Raw genomic sequence first — 26,365 nt, 5'->3', positions numbered from 1 at the left:
ACGAACCCCAGCCACGGTGCGTTAGGGAACACAGTGGGCCTCAGTGTCCCCCCACCTGTGTGCCCTACGATCTATTGCAGTGGATCTCACTGTTGGTGGGTGTGAAATGATAGTGATTCCCGTGGCTCAGTCATCCAGCCCCCAGAATGAGGGCCACCCCAGCAGGGGCTGCATACATCACATGCCTCTCCTCCTGTGGTCCTCACAGATCCTCTAAGAGACATAGCTCCTTTTATACATAGAGGTTGAGCTCCTTGCCCCAGATCAAATGAAACTCTTACAAGGGCAGCCTGGCCAAAGGTTTAGCTGTGCTAAAGCCTGAGTGCTAGCAACCATTCCACCCCCAGCCTCTGCAAATCATGGTCAGCGGTCCATGCCCACAGGAACCCTGGGCACACCGCAACCTGGGGGAGCAAGGCTTGTGGAGATCCTGGGGCACACGCACACTGCCAAGGTGGTTTACCCCAGACAGCCAGAGCCTCTATTCTGCCTCATGCATCACCTGTAAAATGCTCAGCAGAGTTCCAGTTGTTTCTGAACAAAGCAGAAGTAAGTCAGCTCCACCATGAGGTTAGTTGGCGCTGTCACTTACAGCACCTCCCACCCACCCCCCCAAAAAAAAAAACACCACACACACACACACACACCACAACTAGTTCTGAATTACAGACCAAGAAATGGCATATGGAGGCTATTGGCAGAGTCAAGGGGCACATGAAAATCTGGGTTTGCAGTCACTTTAATGAACCTTCCTCTTCTTCTGAGCTTGTCTGTCCCCTTTCTGAGGTCTCTGTCTTTATCTCCAGGCATCGGGATTTGAATGGTTAATTGCCCTTGGAGTTCATGGTAATTACACATGCAAATCCCTGTGCACAGGGGTGAAAATATGACCTAGGAAAGCCTTTTTTGTTGTGTAATTTTTATTTTAAGTAAATAACCAAGACAGCACTTGGTAATGTTACTAATACGCTGCTCTATTAAACTCATGACAAATGTTATTTTCTGCAATTTTGAGTGTCAGTTTATCTAACTGACTCTAACTTTGAGCCTTAACTGCTTTGCCGAACCCCGCTTTTTGCTAGAGCTAGTCTCCCTCCTGTGTTATAAGCCGAGAGCTCAGTGCCTCTGCGCTGTCCCCCGCCCCACCCAGAAGCCAGTGTGTAGGCTCTTGGTGCAAATGTGCTGATTCGGGAGAGCTGTGTCTGGTCTCTCCGTTTAGATGATGAGGTAACCGTGGGGAAGTTCTATGCCACTTTCCTGATACAGGACTACTTTAGGAAATTCAAGAAACGGAAAGAACAAGGACTGGTGGGAAAATACCCTGCGAAGAACACCACAATTGCCCTACAGGTGAATTGTTGTTTTGTTGTCTTATCTTTTCACTAACCACTTTACGAGCTTATTTGAAACATTAGAGAGCTGACAGTTCATGGTTGAGCAGTACCACAAGGATTTGTTTAAACTGAGATACTGCACACACCCTAAAATGTGGACTAGCCATTTCTGGGCCACCAGGTAAGTGCCTCCGTCTCCTTGCTTCCTCTGGCGACTGCTGCGGCCTGTGGCACAGGAACCCCGGGACAGCCCTGGGAGAGGGGAGTGAGCACTACCCTCGCGCCTCTCTCCTCCAGGCTTCTCCCAAGACAGTGCCCTCCCAGCAGGCACCCACCCACCCCAAGCCCTGGGCTCCAGCCCTGGCTGCCCAGGAAACAGCTTTCCATCTGAACGCAAGTGCTTTGTTTTGTTTCTGTTTGTTTCTTACCCCACTGCTTGTTGGTTTTTGGTCCATTTCAGTAACATCCATCACCTCCTGGTGTGTGTGTGTGTGTGTGTGTGTATGTGCGCGCGTGTGCATATGCATTTGTGCGTGTGTGTACATGTGTGTGTACGCCTGCGGTGTGTCTGTTTCTCTGTGTTGTCTCTTGATGGCCGTGAGGCTTGCTGTGCAAATGCTGCTCTCTCCCACCTGGCCAGCCTCTGGTCCCTACCCCTAAACCATGGCCCCGCCCTGGGCTCCTAGAGTGTGGAGGTGGCTTTCAGGAACCTCTGGTTCCAACCAGGGTGTGAGGATACGGAATCCTAGGTGAGCCCAGAGCTCTGGGATGGGAAGCAGGAGTGCAGGCGAAGGGAGTCCCAGTGGAGACCCGCACACAGGGACCAGGAAGGGGACTTCGTGAGTGCTGGTGGTGAAGAATGCAGGGTGAAGAGGGGGAGAGAAAAAGATGCTAAGAACTGGAAAAAGGGAACTAGAGAGGTTGGTGAGTTGTCAGAAACAGCTGTTTAAATTAATCGAAAGCCCTGCCATCTCTGCTACCCACAGTGCTTCGAGTCCATCGCGAATAGGATAAAGGATTTTTCCCTTTTTAGTTTACTCTAAAATTACTTTTCTGTCCCTGTTATCACCACGTCTTAAATTGGGCCTAACAGTTATGGGTAAGGATCAATGTGAAATAATCCTGCACTTTTTTTTTTTCTGGGGAAAAGTGCCCAGTATTGACTGTGTTCACAGTGATGGTCAGTACTGAAGTGAAGGCTTGTGTGTGATCTCTCTGAACAAGGGAATATGAACATGAATGATGATGAAAGAATGAATGAAGGAATGAGGGGTGCATATACATATGTTGGGTTAGTAGATGACCTTATGTGACCATGACCTGCTGATTCATGATAAAAACTTCTGCTCTACCCAGACAGCTGCAGGGTTGGCGGGGGGGCGGAATCAGCTGAATCCAACTGTAGGCTTCTGATCTTCCTTTCTCTGATCACATCTCCTAAAGGCAGCTTGGTGGACCACAGGCTCAGGCAGGTGGCTCATTGCTGTGTCAGGTTGTAGACTTGGTGAGCAAAGCGCTTTCACCTCTGGCTGATCCAGTTTGCAAAGGCGACAGCCCTTTGATCACAGTTCCTATGGAGCTTTAGATGAAGCAAAATGGCAAGTGTCCCTTTGACCTTATCTTGGGCCCACACGTTCTTGAGGGCAGTGTGGCCAAGTTGGATGCAAAGAGGGAGTGACGAACATGTTTTTGATGGCTCTTCCCGAAAGGAGCCTTGGGCCTGGAGGGCTAGGCCAGCCTGGTGTCAGAGTGCCCCGGTGCCCTCTGCTCGTGGGACCTGCTTGGTGTGCTCAGGGTCTAGTTGGTGGGGTCGATGGAGTTCAATGACTTTTCTGGAGGGGGAAATGTACTCTTTCATGGATAGCTGTGTCGTAATTTACATTAATCAGGTTAGCTCTGTGTTATGAGGCCCCTCTATTTATTTTCTGTGGAAGGCACGGGTGATGACCACCTCGCTACAGAGTTATCCCTTTGAGTCCCCAAAACTTCCCAATTCGATGGCTTCAGGGCTTGCTCTGGTGCCTGGATATAGTCTTTTGATATTTTAAAACCTGAAAAGAACACATAGCTAAACAATTTTCACATTTCACGAATGGGCTCCACGGAGTCTTCAAGTTGAAGGTTCAAATGATGTTAAAGCTGCCTTTTTAAACCATGGGTTAAAAGACTCTATTACATGGTACTACAGTAATGCTGAGGTGTGTTTCCCCCCCCCCCTCCTAAACATTTATCATTTTGTTGTGTATGGAAAGAGTTTCATTTCCTTGGTGAAATGCAAATATTTCCAGTTAAGTGGTAATATCAACACATTTTACATGGTTCCGGTGGGAGTTGATGTTGAGTGCACAGCCTAGAAAATTAAGTTGTGTTCATAACCTCGACAGATAAATTCTGAAAATGCATTTGGTTCTGAAGCAAACATCAAAAGTGGAAAAATTTTGTCTCCTTGGAGGACAATCCTAATTACATTTTTGGCTTCCTCTGCTCTAAAAATGGCTTTCGATGTGATTTGTCACTCTGCTTTTAATCAGCCGTAGGAGGCCCTTCCTTCCGGCATGACGAAGGGTAGGTGATGGTGTCGCAGTCAGGGAAACGCAGTCCAGTGGCGATGGGAGAACCGCACCAACAGTGTCAGTAGGACGAGCACACAGGTCCTCCAGGGCATGGCATATTGAGAGGTGGGGTGGCTTGCCTCTCCCTGTGCCAGGGTGCCACACGGCTGACCGATTGCTAGTGGCAGTGGAGTGTGGGCATAGGCATGTGCGTGCTTGTGCTGCGTCGAGTGCCGTCTGTCTGAAGAGCCTCAGAACTGGTCCATGTTCTGAGCCCCTCCCCATGGGACGGTTTTCAAGGACACACAGAGGCACTGTGGTCTCCAGCCCTGTGGGCTCCATCTGGGCTCCCCGTGTTCAGACCAACGGCAGTGTCCCCGTCTTCGCGAAGAGGAATGGCTTGAGGAGCTCCCGCGTCCACGTGTGGGCAGGAGCTCAGCCCCCAGTGTCCTCTGGCCTCTGTGGTCTGAATGAGTGTGCAGTTTCCACCTGTCCATCCATCTTCATCATCACGAAAGCCAGCCTTCTCTCCAGCACCTGTCCAGAGGGAGCTGGAGAGAAGCCGCCTCAGGCCTTTTGTGTTCCCACTCATCCCCTCCATGCCACGCTCACTTTAGTTTGACTCAGCATTTGCTCTCCATCCATCATTGCCGCATCCGAGGGACCTGCATGTTTCCACGAGGAGCAAGTAAATAAAGGAACAGAGCTCTGCGGACGTGAAGAATGTGCCCCCTCCCAGCAACTAGTAGCGCCCCATCAGACCTTCCAGGCGAGGGTCCTGGACACACATTTGTCCAGTGTCTTGTGGAAAGGGGGAAAAAAGACCCCAAAGTGGGAAAAGTTTTGTTCATTTCCTTTTCTTTCAACATTCAAGCATTTCCTTTAAGCAAAAGACGCTCTGGTGCAGTCTGAGGAGAGACTGTCCCTGGCTCATTGTAATGACAGGACGACTGTAGGGGGATAGTCTTTTCTTTGTTTTTAACCCGTTGGGCTTGAGGAAGAGACCAGTATTTCCAGCTGGTAAAGAGTCCGGTGGTCAGGTATTAGAATGTTGGAGTCTGTACTCCAAGCCAACAGATGGTGACGTTGGTGGTCACGTGGAAAGGTGGGGGGTACAAAAGAAGCAATGCCGCTTCTCCCCTGATGGGCCTTGACCCGGCTTCTGCAGGAGGCTCAGCGCATCCACACAGAGGAAAGTGGGATGTGCAGCAGACGTGTCGTCTGTGGAGTACAGACTCCTGTTTCTAAGTCACCATGGTCTAAAAAGGAGCAAGCTTTTTTATTGTTTTTTTTAAAAGCATGATTCCACCCAGAGCCGTAAGGCTTTTCTTTTCCTTTCTTTTTTAATCTGCGAGGAGAGCAGGTGCTAACAGATGGGATTTCACTGGCTGATTCATTTGTTTCAGATGCTTGAACGGATGCTTTAGAGTTTTCTGCCTGAGCTACAGCACCAAGCTCGTTAGTCGGAAGGCGTTGGTGGCTGAGGCCTTGCAAGGGAAAAGTCTCAAGTGGGCTTATTTCTACTGAAACCGCATTTCGGGAGAAATGCAGGAAAAAGCAAACCCAAGGCCCCAGGGAGACCCCTTCCAAGCAAAGCAGTCCTGCAGAAGGCGGAAGCAGGGCCGCGGCCAGCTGCGGAGCCATGGCCTCCTGTCGCGGACGCTGCTCACGGTGGCTCTTTTTCGTGGAAGGGAACATGCGAGGCTTAACCGGTTTCCCTTCCAAACAGAGACTCAGAGAAAGGGAACGAGGGAGAGAGCAAAAGAGGGGTCAGCCGCCCCACAGAGAAATGAAATGAACACAACTTCCTGATGCTGGCCAGTAAAAAAAAATTTTTTTTCAAATAACAAAAAGATTAAGCAGACCTGCCTAAGGTGGGCAGCTGACTCTGTTCCAAAGTCCTGCATCCCTAGTTTGCCCGGACTCCCAAAGACTGGCAGGCCCCTGGGCGCTGAGCTGGCAGAGTTCCTTTTGTATGGCAGCCAGGCCTGACCTGACCGTCGGCCGCACTCTCTGCAGTGACCCGGGCAGGACAGGAAGCTCAGACACACCCATTTAACTAACACATACACCCGCATGCCCAGACCAACCCAGGCAGCACCTCAGGTTCCATCTTATCGTGTCCACGGGAAGCACCACCACACCCCAACCTCATCCGACATTGTCCGTCTGTAGTCCGTGCTCAAAGCCAGTCCGGGGCTGCCTCTTTGGAAGCGGTGCGGTCTAGTTTCGAGGACACTGGGAGTCAGGGAACCTGGGCTCTAGTCCCAGCTCCAGCATTCGGTTGCTGCGTGACCTTGGGCAAGACACTTAACCTCTCTGTGCCTCAGTTTCCCCATCTGTAAAATGGGGATAACAATGTCGACCTACCTCACAGGGCTGTTGTGAGGAATAGCTAAGTGATTGTAAAGCACTTTGAACGTATAATTGCTTATTATTAAGACTACAACAATAATAATATCCTATGCCTGTTTGCTACCAGAACTTTAAGACATTTGTTTTTCTTTTATCTCTTTTCTGTTCTGTACTGTGGTGATCCGTCGAGAAAGTGAGTTCTCCCCTTCTTAAGATATCTGAAAAGGCATAAACAGACGTAAACAGAGGTAACTCTACAGACTGGGTTTTCACATCTTGTGAACAGGAGATTTTTGTCCCAAAAGTTGCTTCGTGAGGGCCTCCCCGCTGAAATTCTCAGCCAATGCCAAGCCCTGGTTGAGGAGTCTGTACATCTATGCTGAGCCCAAGATGCCCAAAGGAGCTAATTTGAGTTTTAAAGTCAATATTCAAAAGTCATTTTAGGGCAGAAACTTGCTGTTTCTGAAGTGAATAGAGAAAAGGAGCGTCCTCAGCCCCTTTTGCTGCCCTGGTCTCCGCGGACGTAGCAGCTGCGTGTGCGGGGCATGGAGGGCGAGCTGGAGAGTGTGGGGAAGCCGTGGACCGGCTGGGCTCATCCAACACCAGGCACAGCGGGGGAGCCACGTTGCCGGTGGGAGGGGAAGCCCTGCAGGCCCATCCCAGGCAGGACTGACAGGCTCCCGCCCAGCCTTGAGTCCTGCTCCAGGAACATCATGCGTGCTGTGACCTTTGCCCTTTGGCCCCAGTGGCTCATGATACCAAGTGGTGTGACCTGCCTGGACTTAAGTGGACTCCCTGGCCTCAGTATGGAAATGGATGCAGCCCCAATTCTGCTTCCACATGGGCAGGCTGTAGAGAGTGTAGGAGCTCGCAGCGGGTTTCACTGATTCTCTCACAGGAGACCAGGTTTGATTTCTTTGCAATCACCATGGTTGGTGATACGGGGATCGGGGTGAAAGCTGGCCAGAAAACTCCAGGTGGCCGGACCCTTGCGAGGATGCTGAGTCTGTACCCGCTAGTTAATATCTAAGCCCCAGCACCTCTGCAGACCCTTCTGTGACCCAGCAACTACAGGACTAAGCCTGGCTTTGCGGGGGCCTCTGGGACCCTGCTGTGGTCTCAAGTCCCATTTGTGCTCGGATTGGGCAGTGCCTACAATGCACCAGTTATTAAGAATAACTGTCCCTGTAAAGGAAGCTGGTCAGCCTGTGGGCACGGACGAGGAGCTAGTTAACCCCCCGACAAATGATCCCTCTTGGTCTCTGACCTGCCCTATGTCGAGTTTATTCCACACTACAGGCCAGACAGTATGCCCTTGCCCCACTGTCTGTGTCGCCCCGTCTCAAAGGGCCCGGGGGACCAGCTGACTGCTAGATCTGAGTCTCCCTAGGCCACAGTTTCAGCAGAATAGCCCCAAGCAAGTCACATGGCAGGTGTTTCCACATGCTTTTCTCCACGGTCCTTCCAAATAGTTAAACACTGCAAAGTGGTGACTGTCAGAAGAGACTTAGGGAATGGTTCAAATGAAACAGGCGAATCTCGCCCACTGCGGGCCTGGCTGTGTTTGCTGAGTGACGGCACTGGCTGTGGTTGGTAGCCAAGGCCGGTTGGTGAGAGACAGACAGAAATCGTGGGGGGCGCCTCTGGCCCAACCCTGAAACTTCGTTTACAGTCAGACTGCAGACACCTCTCTCCGTGCTCCTAAAATCCAGGCGGAAGAGAATAGCTTTAAATGTAGAACAGTTGTAGGAGACCACTCAAGTTTATTATCCTAGACTCTTCACGACTCACTCAGCAAACTTGGTACCCAACACCACAAACCATGGTGCTACACTTTAAAACTCCTGGCTGGAAGGCACGGCACAGGCCGGTACCCATCCCGGGAAACAGAAAAAAGATGGGGCATCGGGCTCTTAAAAAGCTGACACTATGGTGTGACCCCGTTAAAAATTACATCCACAGGATTACTGGGTCCTGGATCCTATACTCTTTCAGAAAAGCATCCCCGCTCTGGGAATAGTAATTATTCTTTTCAGAAGTCTTTAAGAAGACAAAATTGCTGGAAAGGAGTTACGGCACGTTACTTTATGTAATAGCAAAAGGTCTTAATTTTTGTAGCATGTTATTGAGTAATACCCACCTAGGACCCTTCATGAGCCAAAACGTGTCACAATTCAGTTATCCACAGGATGGAGCTTGCTGCCACTTGCTAATGGTCCCAAGGTTGGGTGGGTACCCGTGTTCTCCTTGGCACCCAGCAGACGCGAGAGAAATGGCTGTTTGGGGTGATGGAGGGGCACGTCATTCTAAGGCACAGGGAGGGCAACCTGATGCGAAGTGTCGAGGCCAGCTCAGAGAAAGGACATTTCTGCCCAAAGTGGGAAGAGTGGAGAAAGGCCCGTGAAATGATGGCAGTGCTCGATGGGTGAAGAGCCTGCCGCCTGAGGAAAAGGCGGTGTTGCCTGTCTGAGGACAGGTTAGCAGTTCTCAAATGCTCTGGTCTCAGGACCCATTTTTGCTCTTAAGAATGAATGAGGATCCTTGTGGATCAGTATTTACTGCTTTAGAAATTTAAAGTGAGAGGTTTTAAAAAACAGAATATGTAAGCACAAAGATGCCAGGTGAGGACAGCAGCACAGGCCATGCAGCCTTTGAGAACCCCCGTGTGCTCTGGAGGGAATGGCAGTGTGCAGGCGGAGGGCATCCTGCTTCATTATGCCGACTGCAGGGACCTCGGGGCTCCTGGCGCTGCCTCGGAGAGCCCCAGGGCCCCTGGAGCACACTCTGAGAACTGCTGCCCTGGGGAAATGATCCCACATCCCCCTAAAGGAAAGGGGTGCTGGAGACTTTATGACCTTCCTGGTTAAACAGCCTCTGTGTATACCACTGTCCCTAACTTGAACCCTCCGCCTCCTCCCAGGCCCCTCCTCAGTCCCAGGCCATTCACCTGGACACAGAGCCGCCTGTACCCCCAGTGTCCAGCTGCGTTCAGACCGAGGGTTAGACGCGACAGCCCGTCTCCCTGCCCGTGCTGATCTGGAGGAATGATGGTTTGAATTAGCGCGTGATAGACAGTGTTTTCCACAATCTCAGCTCCTCAGGGCACACCCGAGCCAAGGATGTGTGTGGAGCCTAAGATCAGTTTTTGTGACACCTTGTAATCGTTTGTCATTTCCGTGTGAACTTAGTGACACAGAGCTCGGCTAAGTTAGTGAAATGAGGTTGACCTTGATCGAGGGGCACCCACAGTCATGTAGGGAAATGGTCACGAATGAGCGTTCGATTGAGACTTGACCCCAGCATTCATGGACCCAATGACTTTGTCTTGGTGGTGGAAGGTGGGGCCAGCAGGGTGTCATGGGCACCTCACTGAGCCTTTGCTATTTGGGGCAGGTCACTGAACCAGACAGGAACAAACTGGCCCGCCCTCCCTCCAGGCTGTAGCCAGAGAAAGGATGTGAGCCCCATGGATAACGTGCAGGGTGACGTCACAGCTGGCTTTTCAGTGAGGGTTGGACTCACTGTGGCTGATTCATGGAGCATCATGCTTATGATTCTAACCCTTTCTATAACTCGAGGAGTGTTCATAATGGACACACCATCACATTTTCCCTGGAAAAGCGCTGGCAGAAGGAGGGGTGTGCATGCGGAAGAGGCGGGAGACAGCCTGTAGATGAGCAGGTGTATCTGTGAGAAGTTAATCGCCAGTTCCTTCTTTGAAGGGAGCTAGTCTAAAATCGTCCGCTGGGTGGGTAGGGGCTGAGTCCTGCTGAGGGATTAACTAGAACTGGCTGAGCAGGGCCAGCCACCGGGTGAAACTGCCAGTGATGGAGAGCCCGCCAGGCGCGGGCTTTGGGCTGGAGTCTGAAAGCCTGGCTCTCACTCCTGAAGATGAACGGCCTGGCCCCGTGCCGACTGGGGATGGGCATCTCTTACCTCCACTGCTACAGCGTAGGCTCAGAGGGGGTTGGGCGTGCCTGCCGTAGTCCCGAGAGCCGGCAGGTGACCGTGTCTGATGGCACTAGCTTAGGGAGACAGGCAGAGCAAGTGTTACACGCGCACCGATAGGGAAAACGTAACCTTGAAAATGGGTGAGAGGAAGGAAGGTAAACGAATGTTCAGTTTTGATGTTAAAATATCATGATTTTATGCTATTGCTTCAGAGATATTTAGAGAGATTTTATAGTTTGGGTTTTTTTTGTGTGTGACTTGATCATTTAGTAGAGTAAATATCTATAAAATCCCAATTAAATGGTGTCTAAATTTAAAGCAGCAGTCTACAGGCAAAGCGCCATTTCTTTTTTAAAAATATATTTATGATAACATCTAGCATTTAAAAATCAACCAGAAACTAGGCTTGATTCTGTTTAATATTTTATATGATTGGACATCTTAAGTCAATAATGTTTCTATTTTATAGCAATTCTGTGTTTATTCAAAACCATAATTCTACTGTGATGTTAATGGAATGACTTTATATGGCTTTAATTGTGTTGGTTTAAGCGCTATGACCACATTTCAAATTAAAATAATATTTTGGCTGAAAGAGGTAGACACAGATATGGAATAAGGAAGAATACACAATTTTACTGGTTGTAAAGTGTTTATTTCAAGAAAAAAATGTTCTTTTTTTTAGAGCTGTAAAAAAAAATATTTTTTTCAAGGATTTAAGATAGTTTTCTGAACTTGGGGGGATTGGAATTTGTGCCTATGGAATTTTTGGAGCAGCCTAAGCTAACTTTTAGCTCGATCTGTGTGCTAGAAAAAATTCATTATCCTGTTTTGTGATATGTAATAAATTCAGGGTGCTGTGCTTCAGCTTCGTTTTAGTTCGAGTTTGGTAACATCTCTTTCCCTCATTCCCAGCCCTGGCAGACACCCTGCCTGGCCTCCCCTGGGTCCCACTTGAAAGAGTCAAGTCAGTCCCTGACTCTTAGAAGGCGTGTTTCTTGCCGCGTGGAGCAAGCCAAATGTAACCGTGACTTCTAAGCCTCTGCTTTCCTGTCTGGGAAGAGGGATGCTTTCTCTCCTCCTCTGATGTCTCTTTAATAAATATGTTGTCATTACTTGTCTTTGGGAACGGCCTCTTGGGCCGCCTCTCGATTTCCTCCATGATTTATGTTGCAAACAAACGCTCTGTCCTTCCTGTGTCTGTTCACTCTGGTGTATCATTGATGACGTGCTGGAGACAGTTTTTGTTTTTATTATGCAATTGTGTTATATGTGTATTTCAGTGAAATGTCAACCCGTCAACAGAGGATGATGTTAAAAATTATCCAAATAAATAGTTTTCTATTCCTTTTCTAGACCTAGTGCAATCAGTTGGATGACAGTGATCAGGGTTATTTGTTGTTATTTAAGCTCCGTATTCCTGGCCCACGCTGCCTTGTAACAGGGATTAATGTACATCATTTAACTGGGGGTGTTGACGTGGTGCATTGTCACCTCTGTTTATTTTGTGGGGGCAGCAGCAGGTGTCTCAAGCCTGGTCTCTTCTTGTCTGGGAGCCTCAGATACGCAACAGCCCTTTCTCCCCATGATTCAGAATCAGCCTTGAACCCTGGCTTAGCTTCTTTTGCCTTGGTAACTGTGCCCTAGAAAATGCTGACTGAATGAGCCACAGGCTGTTCAATACTACTGGGCTCCACCTTCCTTCACATGCCTGCAGCCTTGCTGCGTAAGGGCTTGCACCCTTGCCATAGACTTGCCTTCTTGATGTTTCCATGAGAATGGCAAGTGAGTCCCCCTCCAAGCCCAATGACACCCTGGGCTCAGACGTGCTGGACTTGGGATCCCAAGAGAGGGAAAGTGTGTGCGTATATGTGTGCATGCATGTGTGTAAGTACATATGTGAATAAGTGTGAGTGTACGTGTGTGATTACATGTGTGTGGATGTGTACCTGTATGTGCCTGTGTGTGCATGTGAGTGCGTTCACAGGTGTGTGCATGTGCATCTTGTGCCTGTGATCAGAGGGACAGGAAAGGAAGTGGCGACCTCATTGACACACCACGAACTGTTCCGGGTTCCGGGTTTGGCTCTGGGACGTGTGCGGCTTTCCCCTGCGAGACCATGGCATTCCTAGCTAGGAACCTGAAAGCTTTGGTGCTGCGTGGCTCTCTCACCCCCACAACTCACGAAATGGAAAGACCCGCTGATCCTCTCTTAAAAGCCTGGTTCAAAACAGACCCAGGCTCATCTTCCTAGGCAGATGCTACTATGGAGGACGCCATTTTCAAAAAGAACCTGTTGGGAAGTTTTTGTACAACTTTATGTTCTAAATTAACACCAGCACCACTGATGTCTGCAAAGACCAATCTGAATTCCCACACCAGTGGGCCCAGCCCTGCTGGACCTGCCCACTGTCCCCTCCTCCAGCCCCTCCCCCGCCTGGCCACTGCTGGGCCGTCTCCAGTATGGTCATCAGGCCCCGTCTGTGTCCTGTGCCCACCGCTGCTGGGCATTGTGGAAGAAGGACAGGGAAGAGGTCCCCCTGACAACCCGCAGTTGGTTCATCCTGACATGGGTGTGTTAGCTGCAGGTGGAGCCCTACACAGCCAGCCTTCAGTGGCTGCTTGGTTTGCAGGCTGGCTGGCAGCACATGAGGGTGCCCCCCGATACACATGAGCAGCCTTAGACCTGGGGCAGGGAGGAAGTGCCTCTTTCAGATGGAAGTCTTTTTGTGGAAAAGGGTAAATCTGCTATCGTGTGCCTGTTAGTCTTTGAGTCAGCATGCTCCTTTTCCTCAAACGGATGGTCAGAACATCATCATTTTCTCAGAGCCAGGGACTGTACCTTCCCCATATCTGGTCCATCAGCATCCCAAGCATTTCCCTACAGAAGTTGGGAACAACAGGGAGGCTGCTCCCAGGCCCTGTCCCACTGCAGCCCGGGACCCAGGATAAGGAAGGCCAGTGTGAGGCCTCAGGGAAGGCAGAGTGTCTGTGAGGGGCCTGGGTGTCAGCGGTGGGGCCGGCACGGCCTCCAAGGCTGGTGAGCCCGTGTCCGTGTGCCGTGGTCTTCGAGAGGACGCCGGACAGTTGGTGTGGTCTCAGCCTGAGCACAGGCTGCGGCCAGGGTCCCACGATGGCCCCGGAGGCAGCACTGCACAGCGGCCCAGGTCTGTGTGCATGCCAGTCGTTCTGTCACGTCCTGAGTGTGCTGGTGGTTGCCGTGTGTTGTGTCCCTCCCTCGCTCCCATGCTTTTTAGCAGAACCAGTGGCCCAGGCAGCTGCTGGGCTGCTTGCCGTCCGGCACTTGCACCTCGGCTTCCTCATCCTGGACACCGCCAGCCAGCCCTCGCCCGCTCCCTGCCCAGCAGCCAGGCTGGGCGCCCCGCCCTGCCCGGGGCCTGGGAGATGGCGCTCTGCAGGATATCCTTCCGCAGACTGTCGCTTAGACCTGAGCATGGGCTCTTGGCCATGACAGACCTAGTACTAGTGACCAGGCGCGGTGCCCTGCTAAGGGGAGGGGGCATTTGAAAGGAGTTTCCTAAGTGGGGCCTTGAGCATCCCAGGCTCGACCATCTAGAACCCCTGACCACACCCTACAACCCTGAGGCTGCAGGAACTCCTGTGACGTGCAGACAGCGGTCAGTTTCCCAGGCTGTCCTGTGGAGACGCTTCCCTCCCACAGCTGAATCGGCAGGAGCAGCGCCCGGACCCAGGCCGGGCCAGGGCTCCCGCGCTGTCTGATCTGTTTGCCGTTCTCCTTGATCTAGGCGGGATTAAGGACACTGCACGACATCGGGCCAGAGATCCGGCGGGCTATATCGTGTGATCTGCAAGATGATGAGCCCGAGGAAACGAAAGGAGAAGAAGAAGATGTAGTCAAAGTAATTATTCTGCGCACAGCTACGCACCGGCCGCCTGGAAATAGTGGGGCAGGGCTCCAGTTGGGGCAGTTAATGAGCCACAGCAATGCCGGGAGAATGCAAGCCAGCCCCAGAGCGTAGGGGGCTTTCGGACCATGCCCTCCCCCCAGCAGCCCTCCCCACTCACCAGCACCTCCTCTAGGGCCAGGCCTGCCTCTCCAAGCTCACTCCCCTGCCCTGCGCTGGCAGCTCCAAGGAGCTTGGCCACAGCCACTGGCTGGAATGGATGAGCATCTGGGTGCTTCCAGCAGCTGCCTGCCCACACGGCCCCCTTCTTCTCCGGGCCAGTTCTTTGAGCTGCCAGGGGCCCTCAGCCTCCCAGTCCCCCAATCCCCAGCCCAGGGAGCATGCCTACCACCCAACCTCACTCGCTGGGGCTCCAGCCAGCCCTGCTGGGTATAAGTCACCTCAACTTGGAGCAACTGGAAGTGCACACGCGAGTGACAGCCGAGAGCTTGCTCCTCGGCTCAGGAATCGGTAACCTTCCTCGTTTCAGGGGGACCAGCCCCCACGCAGACACATTGAGGCCCTCAGGTCATTCTCCAGGGATCCTCCGGAGCTTACCTAGAATTTGTGTTACATGTAGAAAAAAATGACCTAACGTAGCTAGCCTGCATCAAATGCTTGTTAAATTACCTGGTGTGTTCTCCCATTATTTTGCAGAGAAATGGTGCCCTGCTTGGAAACCATGTCAATCATGTTAATAGTGATAGGAGGGATTCCCTTCAGCAGACCAATACCACCCACCGTCCCCTGCATGTCCAAAGGCCTTCAGTTCCACCTGCAAGTGATACTGAGAAACCGCTGTTTCCTCCAGCAGGAAATTCGGTGTGTCATAACCATCATAACCATAATTCCATAGGAAAGCAAGTTCCCAGCTCAACCAATGCCAATCTCAATAATGCCAATATGTCCAAAGCTGCCCCCGGAAAGCAGCCCAGCATTGGGAGCCTTGAGCATGTGTCTGAAAATGGGCATGATTCCTCCCACAAGCATGACCATGAGCCTCAAGGAAGGTCCAGTCGGAAAAGGTAACCTTTACAATGTGTTGGCACGTGGTGATGTTGTGTCTGCCCCCACCCCCATGCGCTGGCACAGGCAGGAGATCCCCAGCTGACATGGGCAGTGGAACCTGTGAGCGCCACGCGGTCACGGCCTCTCTGGGGCCTCGCTGCAGGATGGCCCTGAAGGACAGCGGGCCTGGCCATCCTGTGTCCTGCTGAGTGATACGCTCCTTAAAATGGCAGCAGGCGCCAACTCCGCCCTCCCCAGTTGTGCCAGCAGAACTGGGGTCGGGCTGGCAGACCCTTCCTGGGAAGGGCTAGACGGCAGGTGTGTTAGACTCTGAGCACCTTACAGTCCATTGGGTGACTCGGCTCCGCGGCTGTGGTGAGGAAGCAGCCACGACGGTCTGATAAACTTGTTTAATTTTGGACACTGAAATGTGAACATCATAGAGTCACGGGTGAAGAAATATTTTTCTTCCTTTGATGGTTTTCAGTCGTTTAGAAATATAAACACCACCCCTAGGTCATGGCCATACAGAAACAGGCGGCAGCCGTGTTTGCCCCGTGACCCACAGTTTGCCAGCCCACTCTAGGTAGTAGCCTGGTAACTGCATTTTAAATTCTGTTGGAAATATTTAACGTTTATCTTCTCCCTTCCTCCTTCCCTCCCTCCCTTGTTATGCATTTCCTGGATAGAGCCCGCTATTATGAAACTTACATTAGGTATGTGCCCACTGCCTGTGCTTATGTGTGAAATACTGTGTGTTATAAGTGTGACCAGTTGGCCTCTCTGAATGCGGAGAGATGAGAAGTTCCTGCAATATTATAGCTCAGGGCTGTGCACTCAGGAGTGTGTGTGTGGGGGGGGGGGGGGAAAGTGGCTTCTTTCTGCCACATACCAGGGGTGGGGAACGTCCGACCCGAGGGCCATATAAGGCCTGTGAAATGATTTGGTCTGGCCCTGCCAGGGCATTAGGGGTGAGTTTATTAAATATTTGACCAAATAGAGCAGGCTAATTTTTAAGTTGATAATTCTGTATGGCCCACGAATGATGTTATAAATATCCAAATGGCCCTGGGCAGAAAAACGGTTCCCAGCCCTGGGACCATTACCACCCAAGGACTGGCATTCACATGCCAGGTGCCCACAGACCAGACCCTGAAGACCTCGGGGACAGCACAGGGAGAGCCGCTGTGCACCGGTGCCCGGGCCTGTGACGTGGGCAGTGGCTGCTGCTTTCTGGGGTCAAGCCTCCTGCGGGGTGTTGGTGAAAGCATGACCCGGCCTCCTAGAGACCAGGGCCAGGTTTGCTCCTTTGCCTCCCACGCAGCCCTCAACACGTGCAGTGTCACCTGCTCCATGCCCGCTGAGCGGGTGGGAGGCGGTTGAGAGTGGGTGGGATGGTGGTTTTGCTGGTGATGGGAGGGTACGTCTGCTGGTTTAACAAGTGGGATCTTGGGTGCGAGGCCAGGGAGAGGGTACAGCACTCAGCAGGAGCACAGGCCTCTCCCCGGAGGGTGCACAGGCCTCTCCCTGGAGGGAAGCCGTGTCGCGGCGTGGCTGGTTTCCTCAGGACCCAGGCCCGCAAGGCTAGGCTTCAGGGAAGCATGAGGACTGCTCGGGGCAGCGGGCAGGCTTGGAAAACTTGGCGGACATCATGCATGAGAGTCTCCCCTGGGACACTGTATCCAGAACTCCTGTCACCCGTGTGGGTCGGATGCAGCAGGAAGTGGGTGGCCAGGGAGTCTCTTTGTCCCAGGCTCTGCCGTCGCACGGGGCCCAGGTAGGAAGGAGCGGGGATCAGACAGATGGCCTGGGAGCCGTCTTTTCCCTGGGACTGCTGGTCTCGAGGGCCATTTTCTTGCTCTGTTCCCCGAATTAGATCTACTCCTTGGCCCCAAGGCCCCTAGTCATCGTGGTCTGGCACCAGCATTATGCGAGGTACTGAGAGAGAAACTTCTCCTGGTGCGTGCACACACACACACACACACACACACACACACACATGCTGCGCTGTTGCCAGTGGCCTTAGCCCAGTCCTGGTTGAGGCAGGTGTGCCCAGGGAGAAGCCAGGTGCGCGTGGGCAGGATGCTGGCTGCACATGGAGGCACAGCTGCAGGGCGTGGCTGCCACCTGCCCAGGTGCTGAAGTCCTCTTCTCCCAAACACAGGTCCGACTCAGGAGATGAGCAGTTCCCCACTATTTGCCGGGAAGACCCAGAGGTCCAGGGCTACTTCAGGGACCCCCGCTGCTTGGGGGAGCCCGAGTACTTCAGCGGTGAGGAGGACTACGAGGAGGACAGCTCACCCGCCTCCAGCAGGTGAGGGCTCGGGGCTCGGCCGACGTCAGAAGGCCTGGCTGCTGCCTGTCCTCGGTGCTCTGCCTCTTCCTGACGCCCCGGCCCACCTGCAGCTGCTCAGGACCACAGGCTCCAGGCCAGAGGGAAAGCTGAGCAGGGGAAACGGGGCCAGAGGGAGGCCGAGTGGAGACCGTCCTCCCAGGCTGTGACCATTTCCCCCAGGACCTCTGGGGTCTCTCAGCGAAGGCCCAGACATGAGAGCTGGGCCCGGTGTGCAGGGTCAGCCTTCATCCGCTCCTTGTCTGCTGAGAGGCCTGCTACTTCGTGAGCGCCGCCCACGCTGAGCCAGGGCCCTGTCTGCCGAGCAGCTCTGCCAGCCCATCGCTTGGGGCCAGGGTGGGAGGGTGGGTCATAATGAACAGCACCTGTTCCCCACTCTCATGAAGGGGTCGCTCAGAGCTGCCTCTCCGGGCTTCTGTCCTGAAGGAAGAATGTCTGAGGTTCAAGGGGACACTTGCTTTAGGACACATCGTGGGCAGCACAGGGGGACAAGGCCACCTGCCATCCTCTTCTCTGTAAATTGCATCTCACCAGGACCAGGGGCTCACTGAGTGGACGTGGTACTGCCTGAGGTCCCTTCTGGTGTCGGAGCTGTTCTAACTGTTAGCCTGGTACCCCAGCCAGCAGCCATGGCCGGGCCCTCGTGCCCCCTTCCCCCCCTCCCCCGGTTTCTCCCGCTCCCTCCCTCCTGCAGTCCCTCCCGCCAGCCCCACTTCCAGAACCACTGATCCTGATCAAGTGGGCCCGACCTCCCTCGTCACTGTGCTTGTACCCCACGCCCACCACTTGGCCCCCTTTCCCGCTCGGCTGGCCTAGTCCCACCCTCTCTTCAAGGACCTGCTCCGGGGCTCTGCTTCTTCCCCAATGACATTGAGGTGCCCACGCCCCAAAAGCACAGCCCACCTGGGCCCCCTCTCCTCTGGCGCTGGCCTTTTCCATCTGCACCAGACGTCGTGCATGTGGCATCCGCTCAGCTCCTGAGGGGAGGGACTGTGCTTCATGCATCTTCGTGTCCTGGTTCCCAGCCCAGCACCTGGCTGAGGGCAGGTGCTCAGAGGGCTTCTAGGGGAGGAAGTGAGGGGGTGATCGTGAGCTTGCAGGAAAGCTGCAATTCACCTCTGCCCCAGGCCTGAGGCTGCCCCGGCCTGGGGGACACCACCAGCACCCCATTCATTACAGGCCTGCCTTCCTGGACCAGCCCTTGTCCTCCATCTAGAATCTTCTGTGAAGCTGAGGGCTGCCTTGTTCTCAGCTGGTCTTGCTGTGCCTGTGGAGCAGGGGCGGGGGGGGGGGGGGAGCTGTAGAGGGGTGGGCCAGGGCGGGAGGTCTGAGCTAATGAGAAGCTGTTAACTGGGAGCTCACATGCCCCTTCCTCTCCCTCTCGGCCTTTTGGCCACCAGGCAAAACTACAGCTACTACAGCCGACACCCAGGCAGCAGCTTGGATTTCGAGCGGCCCCGGGGCTACCACCACCCGCAAGGCTTCCTGGAAGACGACGACTCGCCCATTTGCTACGATTCCCACAGATCTCCGAGGAGACGCCTACTACCTCCCACCCCAACATGTGAGGCCAGATCTTTTGTTTGGGGTGAAGCTTCCCAGAGACCATGTGGCTCTCCTCCGGCCCCGGGGGTGGTGGAAGGTGGTGATGGATGAGGAGCTGCCATGTCAGGGACCTGAGTCTCAAGGCCAGGCCCTGGTTGGAGACCCTATCAGCTCTCCTGTCTCATCGTGTCCCATGTGTTAGAGCTCAGACCATGTCTGCGCTTCCGCGCTGCTCTGACTCCGGCAGCAGAGGAGATGGCATGCGGCCTGGCGTGGCCCAGCGTGGAGGGCCTGTAGGGGCTGTTTTGCATGTTTTCCTTGCCTTTGAGCTGGGGACCCACCCTCAGTGGGCAAGATGTCAGAGCCACTCTGGGGTTGGTTCACCACCCTCAGGGCGGAGGGATGGAGCTAGACTTAGCGCAGGTCTGTTGTGCCAAGGCCCACGCCTCTGGGTGCAGGGTGCCTGGGGTTCCTGGTGTCCGCCTCCTCAGGCCACACCTGGGTGTCTCCTTTCTCCCCTTTCCGCCCTCTTCCCTCTTGCCTTTGCCTCTGGTTTGCCAGGGCCCTCTGCCCATGGGGCAGGTTTTGGCCTGGGTGGTGAGCTCTGGCGTAGGCTCCCATCATGGGGCCCGGGAATCCCCTCCCGCTGAGCAGGGCCTGGGGCCGGCTGCTGCCCCACCAGGTTTTCCTGTGCAGGGGGCATAACTGGCGCTGCCTGGAGATCTGGGTCACCCCCGGGGAGGAGCTCCAGCAGCAACGGCCCTGCCAGCTCCCGGCTGGGCAGTTTGATTTTGGACATGTGGGCATTTGGACGATGGTTACATATCCACTTCTGGTGTTTCTAAGGAGTGAAGCATATTGTTGAACAGGACTTTAATCAGTAACCAAAAAAATAGCCAAGACACATTGGCTCCAAGTCTGCCAACTGCACACACAATACCGACCAGGGCTGGGTGGCGCCAGAGCCCTCTCTCTCTCCAGCGCCCACACCCCTGCTGGGCGTGCAATCAGACCCATTTCCATGGTTAATATTTAATTTTGCATCCTGAACACACAGCACTTCTAGCCTCCATAAATACTGGATGACACACATGCAGTGAGCTGGGTGGAGGCCTGACCTGTGAGTCCATGGCCTTCCTGGGACCTCCCTTTGGCGGCTGCATTAATGCCCGCTGTGCCCAGATGCCGCCCCTTGGAAGTGAGGAACCGAGTGGACACGAGCAGCTGCCCTCTGTATTTGCAAGGGCAAATAAAGAAAATGTATTTTATTTGCTTTACTGCCTGCAGGTTCAGAGCTTGGGCGGGGAGAGCATGGAGCTCCCCAGCTGATGTTCTCAGCCTCGGGAGGGTGACTTCCTCCAGCAGAGATGGGTGTGACCAGAGGAGATGAAGGGGGTGTGTGTGGACCCCTTTTCAAAACCGAAAGGCACTATCAGGGAGAGAGGAGTGTGGTTTTCCTTTCCTGGCCCTGAGCTTCCACACCCGACTTCCCCCATCTGATCCTAGGACGGGCTACCCAGGAGGCCTTTCTCCTTAGAACACTGAGAAATCCGGTCCCCGTGGTGCGTGGAGGGCGGCTGTCCCACGAGGAGGCCCCACCAGGAGTGCTGTCTGCCTTGTTCCTCTGGGCTTCACGCACTTGGGGGGCAGGGCCTCACAGAACCAGCTGGTGTCTGCAGTTTCCAATTCAGGAATTAGGGGGTGGCGTTTTGAGCAGGCCCTGTGAGCTCAGGGAGCAGAGGTCACAAAAGGAGCTGTTGAGGAGACCGGGCCACCCACTGTCTCGGGGGACCAGGCGGGCTCCTGAAACGCCTCCCCTTCCTGTGGCGGTTTCCCGGGGGGAGGCCTGTGGCCTGTGCTGGGGGACCCTGGACCAGATGGCTCTCCTGTGCGGGCGCCCCACGAAGCTGCAAGCTCTGGATCTCTTGTCATCGCTCACCCTGTGCATCAGCCTCTATTCAAAGCGACAAGCACGTTCTTTAAAGTTCGAGTTGTTCTTTTGTCTTGTCCTCATGGTGGAGAAGCTGGCTCTTCCCCAGCAAAAGACTATTCTCCTTGCCTGGCTGAGCCGATAGGTAGCGAGTCCCTCCCTTTAAGGCAGAGGTGTGAACGCAGGAGCACCCGGAGGTGCCTCAGGCCCAGCGACGCTTAGGGAGTCTGGAGGTGGGAGTGAGCGGGGCTGTCGGCAAGGGCCATGGGTTCCAGAGCGAGGCTGTGCTCTCGCCTGCGACGCCTGGTCCCCACCACATGTAGGGCAGGGGCTGTGGCAGAACAGCTTGCACTTCTTAAAACCCCTCAGGGGGCTTCTTCCTCATCCTCCCTCCAAAAGCCTGAGACCTCAGTACTGACTGTTGGACGTATCGCTTGCTGCCTCCGCGGCTCCCCGCCGGCCTCGGGGGGCCACCGGGACTCCTGGCCCCGGTCCTGCCTGAGAGCTGGTTCCACAGCTGCTCCTGTGCTCCCCCCTCAGCGCATCGGAGATCCTCTTTCAACTTCGAGTGCCTGCGCCGGCAGAGCAGCCAGGAGGCCGTCCCGCCGTCCCCCACCTTTCCCCACCGCACGGCCCTGCCTCTGCACCTGATGCAGCAACAGGTGAGCCGGCCCCCGGGCCTTGCCCCGATGGCTCCATGGGCACCCTGTGTGGGACCCCCTCGGACACCCCCTTCCTCTTGGCTGCCAGCCCCGGGGGGAGGGAGAGAACCTTCACATACACTGGGTTCCATTGTGTGACAGCCCTACGAATAGACCCTATCACCAACCCCATCACATGGATGAGAAAACATAACTGAGGGTAGGCGAGTGCCCGAGCCCACACAGGAGGGGAGTGACCACGCTGGCATTTGAGTCCAAGGCTGCCACCTGCCAAGCTGGGCTCTCCGTCTAGGCACAGTCTTCTCCCCACGTCTCCCTCAGCGATGAAGACAGGGCCTGGGTACAGCTTACAAGGCGGGGAGTGGCGGCCACTAGACCACCCTGAACAGCCGGCAGTGCCTTTATTTGCTCTGAGAGGTTCTTCCTTCATTTACGGAGCCCTCTGTGGGCAGGGCTCTGTGCTCACGGGGTGGGTGAGCCCCCAACCCTGCCTGTGAGGGGAGCGTGGCCCAGGGAGAAGGACCCCTCCACGGTGAGAGCGCTGGACAGGAGGGAGCAGGGGCCAGGGCCACTCACCAGGGCTTTGCCTCAAGGACACGGACTTCTTTCTGAAAGAGCACATCGGAGATGCTGTCCACTGTGCGAGTGGGGGAGAGGAGGGGGTGCAGGCGGAGGGGCTGCCTGGTCTGGCGTCCGCTCCGTGAATGTGTGGAGCCAGAGCTCGGGCAGGTTTCCCATCCTGGGTGTCCGGAGCACGTGAGCGGTAGCTGCCATTTCCGATCGTCTATTTGCGTCTCTGCCGCTCCGTCCTCCTTTGTCCTCAGTGTTTACGTTCATTTTGATCTGTGTCCTGCTTTGTCCGGGACGAAGGACAAGCCTGGGAAGGCCCAGGCCATGGAATGCCACGATGCCTTCCCTCCCTGCGCCCCCGGCAGGCCCAGCTGCTGTCTGCACGGCTCCCTGGCGGGCATGGCTTCCGTGAGGCCAAGGGCCTGAGCTGCCCATGGGACTGGGCTGGGGTGCCCTGTGCAGAGCCGTGGTGCCACCGAGGTGGAGAAGCAAGGCCTGTGCCCGGGGCTTCAGAGCAGGCAGGGGCGGCCGTGGGCACGTGCGCTAGAGCAGAGAACAGCTGGGCGTCCCTGCGCGCTTGCCCTGAATGTACTTCCACATTTCAACCAAGTGCCCGGCTGCCGTGTTCACACGCCCGGCTTGTGTGTCTTCCCTGATGCTTCGTCGTTCTGAAACAATCTCAGTTTTTCTTGGGAACAGTCATAGGAAATGGATTTGGGGGAAAAGAAAATATCATCTGTTGGAAAGCCCACTTCCCACTGCCGATCACTTGATTGACTCGGCGCGCTTCCACGGTCCTGTCCAGGGCTGCCCCGCAGAGCAGTGCCTCGTGCCGGGCCGCGGTGCGAGGCCGAGCCCAGGCCGCTGAGGCCCCCGTCTCCCCGCTCCCTGTCTCCTCAGGTCATGGCAGTCGCAGGCCTAGATTCAAGCAGAGCCCAGAAGTACTCGCCGAGCCACTCGACCCGCTCGTGGGCCACCCCTCCAGCGACCCCTCCGTATCGGGACTGGGCGCCGTGCTACACCCCCCTGATCCAGGTGGAGCCCTCGGAGGCCCTGGACCAGGTCAACGGCAGCCTGCCCTCCCTGCACCGCAGCTCCTGGTACACGGACGAGCCTGGAATCTCCTACCGGACTTTCACACCGGCCAGCCTGACCGTCCCCAGCAGCTTCCACAGCAAAAACAGCGACAAGCAGAGGAGCGCGGACAGCCTGGTGGAGGCCGTGAGTGCAGCTCACCCGCTGCCCAGGGAGGGCCGGCCTGGGACAGGCACAGCAGGGGTGGCGTCCTGAGAACCACGCAGAGCAGGAGCGGGCAGTGGGCAGAGGGCCGAGGGCGGGAGGGTCTGGAGCCAGGCTACCTCGCTTCTGATCTGGCTCCACCATTTCTTAGCAGCCAGGATGGTGCCAACAGCATGAGTATAGACCAGTGATGGCGAACCCTTTGAGCTCGGTGTGTCAGCATTTTGAAAAACCCTAACTTAACTCTGGTGCTGTGTCACATATAGAAATTTTTTGATATTTGCAACCATAGTAAAACAAAGATGTATATTTTTGATACTTAAATGCCATTTAACAAAGGAAAATCAACCAAAAAAATGAGTTCGCGTGTCACCTGACACGCGTGTCATAGGTTCGCCATCACTGGTAGACCCGTCACTGCCGAGCCCCATAAACAGCTGTCCCTGGGGTCACATGTGCTGTTCCTGCGACTGTTACCCGTTGACACTAAGAGAGTCTTGTCTTCCCCGGTGGGTTTCATTCTTGTTGGGCTATGTATAGCAGCGGTTCTCAACCTGTGGGCTGCGACCCCTTTGGCAGTCGAACGACCCTTTCACAGGGGTCGCCTAAGACCATCCTGCATATCAGATATTTACATGACGATTCATACCAGTAGCAACATGACAGTGATGAAGTAGCAACGAAAATAACTTTATGGTTGGGTCACAACATGAGGAACTGTATTTAAAGGGCCAGGAGGTTGAGAACCACTGAATTGTATAGTTTCTGAGCTTCGTGATATTTCAAAGCCATGTCCACTGGCATGTAGTTACCATGCACGAGATCCGGCGGGCACGGCTGGCCGCGCGGTGCCGTTGTGCTTGAGCTGGGTTTTCTGTCCTTGTCCCCCGCAAAGCTTTTCAGCCCATTCATGCCGTCATCCTCTTTCCTGCGCAGGTCCTGATCTCCGAAGGCTTAGGACGGTATGCAAGGGACCCAAAATTTGTGTCGGCGACAAAACATGAAATTGCCGACGCCTGTGACCTAACCATCGACGAGATGGAGAGTGCAGCCAGCCACCTGCTGAACGGGACCGTGCACCCCGGGGCTAACGGGGACGTGAGCCCCGACGCGAGCCGCCAGGACTACGAGCTCCAGGACTTCGGGCCAGGTTACAGCGACGAAGAGCCAGACCTGGGGAGGGAGGAGGAGGACCTAGCAGATGAAATGATCTGCATCACCACCCTGTAGCCCCCAGGCCGGGGGGGACTAGCTCTGCCCTCAGGTGGGGTGCCCGAGGGCCAGGGAAAAAGTGCCTCATAGTTAGGAAAGTTTAGGCACTAGTGTGAAGTCCGTGTTTAATTAGACTTTTGTGCAGGTGATGTCATGCCTCAAGGAAGCCATAAACCTGTAGGGAACAGCTGTGCTCAGAGCTGAGCCCCAGCTGCGGGGACAGCAGGTCCCGCCCATGCACAGAGGACGGGCGCCGGGCAAGCCTGCCCTCTTGTTCACAGCCCACGCGGGGCACTTGCCCACGCCCACCGCCCACAGGCACGGTGGGGAAGGTTAAAGGTGATGACGATCACCGTACCTGTGTCATTACCTCAGCCATTGGTCTAGCATATCAGACATTCACTGGGCCCAGCATATCCCTCCCAGACACCCTGCTTCCTGGCTCCTGTTCTGAAACAGTCAGTCAGGGCTACCCACCAGCCGTCCTCGCAGAGGGAAGCAGGACCTCACAGGCAAGGTTTTCTGTCCCGTGACACCAGTTGGCACGGGAGCGTGCCGCGCAGATGGTCGGTTTCTGACTGTCAGGCCAAGGGCAGCCGTAAACTGGAATCCTAATGCACTCGCAGCCAGGTCAACTTAGATACGCTAGTTTGTTTAAAACTTAGACTTACTGTACATGACTTGTAATATACGATCATTTGTATTTGTAAAGAGATGGTCTATATTTTGTAATTATTGTATCGTATTTGAACTGCAGCAATATCCATGGGTCCTAATAATTGTAGTTCCCCCCCACTGAAATCTAGAAATCATTGGTATTTTTACTCGGACTACACGGAAGTAGGAGAAATTGAGCCAATTCTCATTAATTCAGTGAAAAATCTTTTGGGGGGGTGAAATTTTAAGTTCAAAAGAACTTGACACTATATAGATTTTTCTAAAGTATTTTGAGTCCCTAGAAGATACACCCGATGACTCTTGGCGGTCTTCTCCCTGGGCAAGAGTGCTGTGACTGGAGAGGGTACCCTTTGCTCCACCAGGGGCGGTGTTACTTTCACCCCCTTCCCCGTTAGTTCAGGACAAGACCGACCCCGTGGCACTCCTCGTGGTGGGTTTGCCCACCTGGCCACACAGCACGCTCTTACAGGTGAACGCAGTCCCTCTGCTCGTGGCCCCTGGGAAAGGGGAGGCTGCTCGTCTTAGGAAATACTAGTAAGGAATGCCGGGGGTGGGGGGTGAAGGAAGCAAAGTGACGCGATCCTCAGAGGGTTAGAAGACCGGGGTCTGGACAAATAGTATCGTTGCCTTTTTACAAAACATTGCTGTACTGTGTTCTCTCCGAGGGCTTTCATATGCAACTGAATGAGGGCTGACGTTTTCTCTAGAATGCACTCCCACTGCGACTGTACTTCCCGAGAAAACCCTCTTTGGGATCGCTAGACCCGTCAAGGCTTCCTTTTCTGTTCACGGAATAATGCTGACTTTGTCGAGTTACCTTGGCAAGGATTCTCTGCAGTCAAAAACACACACAAAACAAACAGGTAGCAATTTTGGGGTTCAAAATTTTTAAATATTAAATAGACATCCTGTTAATGTGGATTTTCTTTTTTTGTAAATAACAATACTTTGTTATGAAGACCTTACAAACCTCTTCTTAAGACATTCTTACTCCAGATCCAGGCAAAAAACTCTTCAAGGTTTGTAAATGATTATTTCTTGACGTAAATC

The 26,365-nt window shown here is 54.2% G+C and overlaps 1 protein-coding gene across 1 annotated transcript in view; it reads left to right on the top strand.

Annotated features, from left to right (window-relative positions):
• The window catches only part of CACNA1D (calcium voltage-gated channel subunit alpha1 D), a 301,466-nt gene extending 275,304 nt beyond the window's left edge, over nucleotides 1-26,162 (top strand). Inside the window, 9 exon segments of the mRNA XM_059663279.1 lie at nucleotides 1,220-1,350; nucleotides 13,960-14,073; nucleotides 14,776-15,143; nucleotides 15,816-15,842; nucleotides 17,291-17,440; nucleotides 18,880-19,043; nucleotides 21,495-21,616; nucleotides 23,087-23,407; nucleotides 24,362-26,162. Of these exon segments, the coding sequence (XP_059519262.1) occupies nucleotides 1,220-1,350; nucleotides 13,960-14,073; nucleotides 14,776-15,143; nucleotides 15,816-15,842; nucleotides 17,291-17,440; nucleotides 18,880-19,043; nucleotides 21,495-21,616; nucleotides 23,087-23,407; nucleotides 24,362-24,655 (1,691 nt within the window). The 3' untranslated portion in view covers nucleotides 24,656-26,162.
• The last annotated feature ends 203 nt before the right edge of the window (nucleotides 26,163-26,365 follow it).

Source organism: Myotis daubentonii, chromosome 14 (genome assembly GCF_963259705.1).
Source record: "Myotis daubentonii chromosome 14, mMyoDau2.1, whole genome shotgun sequence".
NCBI classification, from domain to species: Eukaryota; Metazoa; Chordata; class Mammalia; order Chiroptera; family Vespertilionidae; genus Myotis; species Myotis daubentonii.
Note: the sequence above shows the minus strand (reverse complement) of the source record. Positions and strands in the feature narration are given on the sequence as shown.